This window comes from Physeter macrocephalus, chromosome 19 (genome assembly GCF_002837175.3).
Source record: "Physeter macrocephalus isolate SW-GA chromosome 19, ASM283717v5, whole genome shotgun sequence".
Classification (NCBI taxonomy): domain Eukaryota; kingdom Metazoa; phylum Chordata; class Mammalia; order Artiodactyla; family Physeteridae; genus Physeter; species Physeter macrocephalus.
The window spans coordinates 58,714,846-58,724,206 of record NC_041232.1 but is presented as its reverse complement, the minus strand read 5'-3'; the positions used below and the strand labels follow the sequence as shown (position 1 = coordinate 58,724,206).

The following is a 9,361-nucleotide window of genomic DNA, read 5'->3' as shown; positions in this document are numbered from 1 at the left end:
TGAAATTCCTTCAAAGGGATGAACTATATCTTAATAGATTTTTATCCTGAATTTATAATACAACATCTGGTCTATGGAAGGAGCTTAAGAAATGTTTATAGAATTTTTCATCAATCTTGCAGGCTGTGAGTTCAGATTTTTCCATGAGTCTCTTGCATGCCCCATTCAGTTTTTGTGTTTTCTGTTATTATATCAGGTGGATGTCTAACTCCCCCCTTTTTTTCCTCACAGGATTTGATTCTACTGGTGCTCTCTGTTAAACTAACAGCAAACCTCTTCATTTGTCTCGATTTTGTCTTTACTAAAACTCTCGATTCTGAGACTCCATAATGACCACAAATTCTGGTATTGGCTTAATAGAGCAATGACCATTGGCCAACCTATCAATGTGATTGATATTGATGTAATAATAGTAGAAAACTAAAGGATTCCTTCACTTAAGAACAGACTTCTGTAGGCTGTTCACTGCTTGATCCTGCTGTGGCTACATTGTTGGGAGTTCTAGCTCATGCCAGTCAGCAAAGGAAGAGTTAGAAGTAGGCAAGATATTTCTTATGCTGCTTCTGTTTCTCCCAACACACACACATACACACATGCACACACACGTAGAGCTGGCCTTTGTTGCTAATTATGGCATAGTTTGGGTCTTGTAGAATAAAAACTGCCAGCCAGGTGAGTCACATTCTGATTTATTGAATAAACATTTTCCATGTGAGAAGCAGAGAAAAAAAAATGAAACTATTGCCTGTTCAAGCTGGAAAAGTCTAGTGTTTCCAAGACACTGGACTGCAGTTCTGAGCTGGGCTGCCTGCTGCAGGATCACCTGGGGAACTTTATAAAGAAACTGGCTTTCAAGTCCACCCTTGGAGATTTTCAGCCAAAGCTCTCTCGATGCTGCTTGGATTTGACTAGTTTCAGCAAACACGGCTTTTTCCCAGTCTGTTAGTTTTATAACAGAGAACCTGAGAGCCCAGGAAAAAGTGATTTGTCCAAGTTTCCACAGGGGTAAGAGGAAGAGCTGAGAGGGAGAAGGAATGAATTTTTAGTGAATGTGAGAGTTTAATGGGAGCTGTATTCATTGCTCTACACAGTTGGTTTCATGGACTTGGGAGAGGCATTGGCATTTCCATTTACACAAGAGGCTCAGAAAGGCTAAGTAATTTGCCCAGGCTCACACATCTAGAAAGGAGTGGAGATAGGCTAAAACAAATTTGTCTTATTCTGCAGCCTCCCAGTTTGGATCTTGTCTCCTGAACCCTAATCCATGATAATACAGTAGGAATTTAATTATTTTAAGATAAGTGAACTGCTCAAACTGAGTAGATTGTTTTTATATTGACATGCCATCGTTTAGTTTCATGAACCTACTCAGAACCTGTGCTGATTCTGTTTGACTCCTTTGAGTTGACAGCATCAACCTCACCCTCTGCAACTAGATTCACTTCAAAATATATCAACAAATATTTATTGAAAAACTACTATGTGCAATAGACAATGCTAGGAACTTAGAGGTAAATATGAGGGATAAAGTTTTGGTATTTATAGAGCCTATAATATTTAGGGGAATATGAGAAAATAAATATACAAATAAAATGTGATGAGAGTTACACCAAGTTAAGTAGAAGGTGCTTTGGGAATATGTAGCAGGGAAATTTAAGCCAGACTCAGGGCTGAGGGAAGCCTCCCTGAAGCTGACAGGTAGAAGATGAACAGAAGTTAACTAGGTGAAATGTGGTGGGGCAGGAACATGGGAGGTGGGGGCAGGGGCAGCGGTAGAGTAGGTATTTCAGAAGAGGAAATAGCATGTGTGAATTCCAGAAGTCTAGACATTGTGCGAAGAGTTTGCATTTGACCAGTTCAAGGAACTGGAAGAAGCTTATTATTTCTGGAAAGAGAAGGAAGAGAGACTAGATGTTAGGGGACGTAGGAAACTCCAGATGGAGAAAAGCCATGAAAATCCTATTAAAGTCTTTGGATTTTATTTTAAAGCATGGCTAATCTACTGAAGTTTCCCAATCCTGTAAAAATGATCCGGGGATTAAAACCAGGGTGTAATATTGGGTTGGCCAAAAACTTTGTTTGGGTGTTTCTGTACCATCTTATGGAAAAACCCGAATGAACTTTTTGGCCAACCCAATATTAAACAGGTTTATAATTTGGAGGACGCTTTGATGGCACTGTTAGTGATGGATTGGGATGGATTGAACTTGGAGGCAGGGAGGCCAGTTAGGAAGCAATTTAATTTGGAAACCAATGTGGTGTTTTATTCATCTTTGTAGTTTTAACACCTAGCACATTGCCAGGTACCTAATATGTACCGCATAAATTTTGCTTGAATGAATAAATGTGGAAATAAATATTGGTTAGGAAAAACCATTCCCGCAATTTTTCTTGCTCATTTTGGCTTCTTATCTTTGTTCCAGCTTTTCCCCCCTCCAGATATACATATATTTTTCCTATCTATCTCGATAAATGCTAACCAATGTTAATGCTTCTAGGTTCAGCTTAAGAATAGCTGCTTCCTTGACAATTCTCAGTTTCACTGATTTCCTATTCCTCTCAATTCCAATATGGATTAGAGTCTGTTTAAAGCTTTGATATCTTGTCATGAATGATGTTGTTTCGCGTGGATGAGTCTTCCACTACTTGTAAATTTAGCTTAAGATTTAAAAAAATATATTAAGTTAACAACCTATCTGTATGTATGTATATATGTATGTATGTATGCATGTATGTATATATGAATCATTAAGGCTAGGAGGCTTGAAAGATCTAGGCTCTTTCACATTCAATTGTGGAAGTATAAAATTTCTTCCTGAAAAAGAAATATATATCTCTCAACTATCTTAAGATACTCATACTATTTGACTCCAATTTTGCTGCTGAAAATCTATGCTAAGCAAGTAGGCAGAAATTATGATGGAGATTTAGAGATTTATGTTCAGATACATTTACCTCTGACTAGCAATTTCAAGAAATTAAAGGCAATATAATTATTTAAGCATGGGAGGAGGAAAAGGCTAAATAAGTGTCATAATCATATGTAAAATATTATGTAGAAATATGATAGTTGGAAAAATTAACATGGAATGGCAATTGAAAAAGTGAAGTTATAACTCAGTAATAGAGATATTTTTAGTTTTATATATTTAAAAATTTTTTTACAATGATGATATAGTTAAACTCACAGTACAAATATTATGTCAAAGCACTGCAAAAATATTTCTTTCTTTCCTGCTTCACATTGCCCAAGTTGGCCAATGGGCTACCATTCAACATTCAGAAAACCTCTCACATGCCTTCCTGGCAGCCAATGCAAAAGAAGAAGTAAGCTTCTAAGCTGGGTTCTTCTGATGAAAGGGAAGTGGCTTTCTCTTCCTCTATCCCTCTCCAGGACAGCCTCTGGAAGGTTGCGTCTTCACATTTTCATGAGCAACCCACCTGTCTGCAACCCACCTGTCTAAGTATTTTTCACTTCTGGTTTACCTCCTATGGATGTTCTGAGAAGTGGAACCCTGACATGCTGTGGTAACAGCTGGATGACACAGCAACCTGGGAGTATCTCCTAACAGGATTCCAGAGCCCAGGCTTGCCACATGGTCTGTCTTTTCCATCCTGGCAATTGCTTATGCTCTAAAAGGAAGTATTGCAGGTCAGGCCTGTATCATTTCTCCCTCTCTGGAGAATTATATTAGGCCTGGTTTTTATCCTGTTTAACAGCAGCAGGACATTCCCATGAAGCTCTACCCAGGGATAGCCTGGCCTACTTTGGTGGGAAACAAATGCTAGGAGAGTTGTTATCACATTTGTAAATATGTGGGATGAAAGGCTCTGAAGTGAAAGTGTATTATTTGTTATCTCTTGAGTGAGAAAAACTCTCTAATGCAAAACAGCAGCAGTGACTCCAGCCAGGAGATTCCAGATAGGGCTCTCCTGACATGATATTAAGACCTGTGATGTTTGATGTTTGCTTTTGTGTCTTCCATCTGCAACCCTTTGGGTTCTGAGTGTATATTTTGACTGGCTTCCTTGTAATGAAAACAGCCAGCACATACTGGACAGTGTTTAAGGATCTAGGCATGTGCTACTTAAAGTTTCAAAGCAACCCTGTGAACAATCATGACCTTATATGTATAAAACCTGAGGCACAGAGAGATTTCTCAAGATCACATAGATAGTAATTAAGGAGCAAGGACTCAAATCTTGGCAGTCTGACCCAGGCACCCACACTAACCACCATGCTATACCAAATTAACATGTGCAAAATGCTTACAGCAATACCTGACATACTGAAAGTACAAAGTAAGTATCAACCACTGTCAACTTTTTTTTAGTAATTCTAGACAATGATCAATTTTCTAATTAAATTTTATATGCCCGTACAAGTAACTCTATTCTCTATGGGGAATTGAAAAAGACCATCAATCCAGAAATGAATGCTTGTTAAGCTTTCCTGGGCTGGACACTTGGAGGCTATATGACAGAAGAAAGTGGACACAGTCTTGGGATTCACAGATGATAAATGTGAGATATGGCAAAGTGTGGTCACCATCTTTACTGCACATTTTAGTGGACCTTAAAAAGCTCTTGGTGTCTGTCTTTTTTTTTTTTTTTTTTTTGCGGTACACGGGCCTCTCACTGTTGTGGCCTCTCCCGCTGTGGAGCACAGGCTCCGGACGCGCAGGCCCAGCGGCCATGGCTCACGGGCCCAGCTGCTCTGCAGCATGTGGGATTTTCCTGGACCGGGGCACGAACCCGTGTCCCCTGCATCGGCAGGCGGATTCTCAACCACTGCGCCACCAGGGAAGCCCTTGGTGTCTATCTTAAATCAAGGAGGTTATAGACAGAGGAGAATGAGGGAGCCAATTGTTAATGAATAACTACAAGGAGCTTTTGAGGCATTTACCTTCCTCCTTACACCCACACATACTTAATTCTTAGGCTGCACATTTTTTACTTGTATTTTTATGAGGTTACCTTTTCTTGATATTAGTTTAACCAAATTTCATCTGGAATAAATACACTGGGGTTAAGGTGGGACTGGGGGAGAAGCACAGAGTACAATACTCCTCCCTACCCTGAGATATACTAGGGAATATTTAAGTTGAAGAATTTTTGGTTTTTATAGGGAGAGTTATGCACATATATATGTAGCTAAACAATGTGGGGAAGCCTATCACTTTAAATGCCAAATGAGTGCAGGTTATTATATGTTCTTTTGTAATTCTACAGAGTGGTTACTTGATATACAACTGATATCATTCATTGAGAAGCAGTTTTTCTTGGTGGAAGTAGAGAAATAAGAGTACATAAAAAAATGGCTTAGTTTTTTTTACATCACCTTGAAAAGGATTAGCTCATACTTGAAGAAGGATAGATGCTTAGGAAAGATGACAACAACACAACACACCCTCAACTCTTAGTGGCTTAAAACAGCTAATGTTTAGTCATCACTCACTCGGCATTGCGGAAGCATCTGCTCAATCTTACCCTTACTCTGGGACCCAGGCTGATGGGACAACCACTATCTGAAGTATAGCCAATTGCAATCTCAGAGAGAAAGACAGAATAATTTTGGGGGGTCTAAAACTATCAATTAATGCCCTTCTCTGTGAGTGACATAGTAACATAGTCAAATGGCTTCAGATAGAACATGATCCTAGGAAGAGTAATTCTGTGTTTCATTGGAAGAGTAGAGAAATAGAAATATTTGGTGAACAACAGCACTAATGACTACCACAGATAGACAGCATTTAATCAAGGGAGATGAGAGGGGAAGGAGGGAGCACCTAAGACCTATTGAGACAGTCAATGAGAAAACTCAACTTGAAGAGAAATAAAATGAGCTATAATTGCAAAAGTGCTTGGGGCTAGATTGGGAGTCTTAAATCAGGGTAAGGAGTTTTGCCTTTTGCACATGAGCTGTTGATACCCAAACTTGTTTTTGCCAATGGAGACAATTTGAAAGCAAATCCATATAGATCCCAAATATGTAAAATAGAAAGAAAAGACGGGATTATCTTTGGTGGAAGAAGGGACGAGAGGACCCGAAAACCTTTCCACTTGGCTTCCCACTCCCTCTCTCAATGGAACTGCCATGGCTCTTGGCAATAATTTAATAAAAATCTAAACTCTAGGAATTTAAAACACTGTCTAGCACATTTAAATACTGTGGAAATGGGAAGTCTGCTGTCAAAACCATGGCTGGCAACTGTAGATTAAAAAGATTAAAAAATGGATTAAAGATAGATTGGAATGAGGGAGAAACTGAGTAGGAAGTTCAATAAAGATGAATAAAATAATAAGATCTCTGAATCTGGGTGTTGACAAGGGTGGATATGTCTCAAAGAAATATTTGACAAACCGGTGACTGATTAGACTTGAGGGTTCATGGAGAGGGCAGAGTCAAAGAAAACGACTTGCATGAGGCTTATGAACTGGGGAAATGATGTAGTAACGATGTTAATATCAGGATCAGGAAGAATTTTAGGATTTAGCCAAAAAGTATTTGTATCGTGCCTATTGTAAGATATGGAGTACTTTGAAAAAATGTAAATTTAATATTAAATATATTAGTTTTAGGTGGCAGAAAATTATCCTCAAATGCCTAATGCACAGTTTGAAATGTGACATTTGTGCTGAGGAGGACCTGGGGCTGAAGGTGTAGTTTGGCAGGTGTTCACATAGAAATTATGTGTAGTTTATATAAAATTGATCATTATAAGTGTAGGCTCATATATCTCTGGTTCATATAGAGGTGCAATGAATGGTGTGAACTTTCTTTAGAGTCACTGAACTATATGCTAATCTCTATAAAGTTTGGTATCAATGAGGACAGTGAGAAGGACTTCTCAAACTCACAAACTCAGGTATACTGAAAAACTGTATTTTTTGCCTTTGGGTAGTTTGGATGGCAAGTTTATCTTTATGGCATTGGATAAGTAATTTAGAATTCAAATGGCTTGATCTTATTCTTATTTGAGTCAGTTCCCACATTGGAGCAAAGGGTCCTATCTTGAAGCTTGAAGCAGAAGAGACAGTCCTCAGAGGGAAAGCGAGAGGGAGACAGACATTGAGAGAACGAGAAGGAAGGAGAGAGAAAATGGCGTCCATGGATTACAGTACCTACAGCCAAGCTGCAGCCCAGCAGGGCTACAGTGCTTACACCGCCCAGCCCACTCAAGGATATGCACAGACCACCCAGGCATATGGGCAACAAAGTTACGGAACCTATGGACAGCCCACTGATGTCAGCTATACCCAGGCTCAGACCACTGCAACCTATGGGCAGACCACCTATGCGACTTCTTATGGACAGCCTCCCACTAGATATTCTACTCCAACTCCCCCCCAGGCATACAGTCAGCCTGTCCAGGGGTACAGCACTGGTGATTATGATACCATCACTGCTACAGTCACTACCACCCAGGCTTCCTATGCAGCTCAGTCTGCATATGGCACTCAGCCTGCTTATCCAGCCCATGGGCAGCAGCCAGCAGCCACCGTGCCTTCAAGACCGCAGGATGGTAACAAACCCGCTGAAAGTAGTCAACCTCAATCTAACACAAGAGGTTACAACCAGCCCAGCCTAGGATATGGACAGAGTAACTACAGTTATCCCCAGGTACCTGGGAGCTACCCCATGCAGCCAGTCATGGCACCACCATCTTATCCTCCTACCAGCTGTTCTTCTACACAGCCGACTAGTTATGATCAGAGCAGTTACTCTCAGCAGAACACCTATGGGCAGCCGAGCAGCTATGGACAACAGAGTAGCTATGGTCAACAAAGCAGCTATGGGCAGCAGCCGCCCACTAGTTACCCCCCCCCCCAAACTGGATCCTACAGCCAGGCTCCAAGTCATTATAGCCAACAGAGCAGCAGCTACGGGCAGCAGAGTTCATTCCGACAGGACCACCCCAGTAGCATGGGTGTTTATGGGCAGGAGTCTGGAGGATTTTCCAGACCAGGAGAGAACCAGAGCATGAGTGGCCCTGATAACCGGGGCAGGGGAAGAGGGGGATTTGATCGTGGAGGCATGAGCAGAGGTGGGTGGGGAGGAGGACGCAGTAGAATGGGCACTGGAGAGCGAGGTGGCTTCAATAAGACTGGTGGACCCATGGACGAAGGACCAGATCTTGATTTAGGCCCACCTGTAGATACAGATGAAGACTGTGACAACAGTGCAATTTATGTGCAAGGATTAAGTTACAATGTGACTCTAGACGATCTGGCAGACTTCTTTAAGCAGTGTGGAGTGTCAAGATAAACAAGAGGACTGGACAGCCCATGATCCATATCTATTTGGACAAGGAAACAGGCGATCGCCCACAGGCGATGCTACTGTATCCTATGAAGACCCTCCAACTGCCAAAACTGCTGTCTAGTGGTTTGATGGGAAAGATTTTCAAGGGAGCAAACTTAAAGTTTCTCTTGCTTGGAAGAAGCCTCCAATGAACAGCATGCGGGGAGGAATGCCCCCCAGTGAGGGTAGAGGGATGCCGCCACTGCTCCGAGGAGGTCCAGGAGGCCCAGGAGGTCCTGGAGGACCCATGGGTCGCATGGGAGGCCATGGAGGAGACAGAGGAGGCTTCCCACCAAGAGGGCCCCGCGGTTCCTGAGGGAACCCATCTGGAGGAGGAAACGTCCAGCACCGAGCTGGAGACTGGCAGTGCCCCAGTCTGGGATGTGGAAACAGAACTTTGCGTGGAGAACAGAGTGCAACCAGTGTAAGGCCCCAAAGCCTGAAGGCTTCCTCCCACCACCTTTCCCACCCCCGGGCGGTGACCATGGCAGAGGTGGCCCTGGTGGCATATGGGGAGGAAGAGGTGGACTCATGGATCGAGGAGGTCCTGGTGGAATGTTCAGAGGTGGCCGTGGTGGAGACAGAGGTGGCTTCCGTGGCACCCGGGGCATGGACGGTGGTGGCTTTGGTGGAGGAAGAAGAGGTGGCCCTGGGGGAACCCCTGGATCTTTGATGGAACAGATGGGAGGAAGAAGAGGCGGGCGTGGAGGACCTGGAAAAATGGATAAAGGCGAGCACCGTCAGGAACACAGAGACCGGCCCTACTAGACGCAGAGACCCCACAGAGCTGAATTGACTACCAGATTTATTTTTTAAACCAGAAAATGTTTTAAATTTATAATTCCATATTTATAATGTTGGCCACAACATTATGATTATTCCTGTCTGTACATTAGTATTTTTCACCATTTGTGAAGAAACATTAAAACAAGTTAGGGGCTTCCCTGGTGGCGCAGTGGTTGCGCGTCCGCCTGCCGATGCAGGGGAACCGGGTTCGCGCCCCGGTATGGCAGGATCCCACATGCCGCGGAGCGGCTGGGCCCGTGGGCCATGGCC

General features: G+C 42.6%; 1 protein-coding gene across 1 annotated transcript; it reads left to right on the top strand.

Annotated features, from left to right (window-relative positions):
* Window positions 1-7,051: 7,051 nt before the first annotated feature.
* On the top strand, window positions 7,052-9,162 carry LOC102995796 (RNA-binding protein EWS-like). The gene is given in 4 exon segments (XM_055080403.1): window positions 7,052-8,255; window positions 8,258-8,322; window positions 8,325-8,694; window positions 8,697-9,162. Coding segments are annotated over 4 exon segments (1,965 nt in total). The 5' UTR covers window positions 7,052-7,102; the 3' UTR covers window positions 9,074-9,162.
* Window positions 9,163-9,361: the final 199 nt, after the last annotated feature.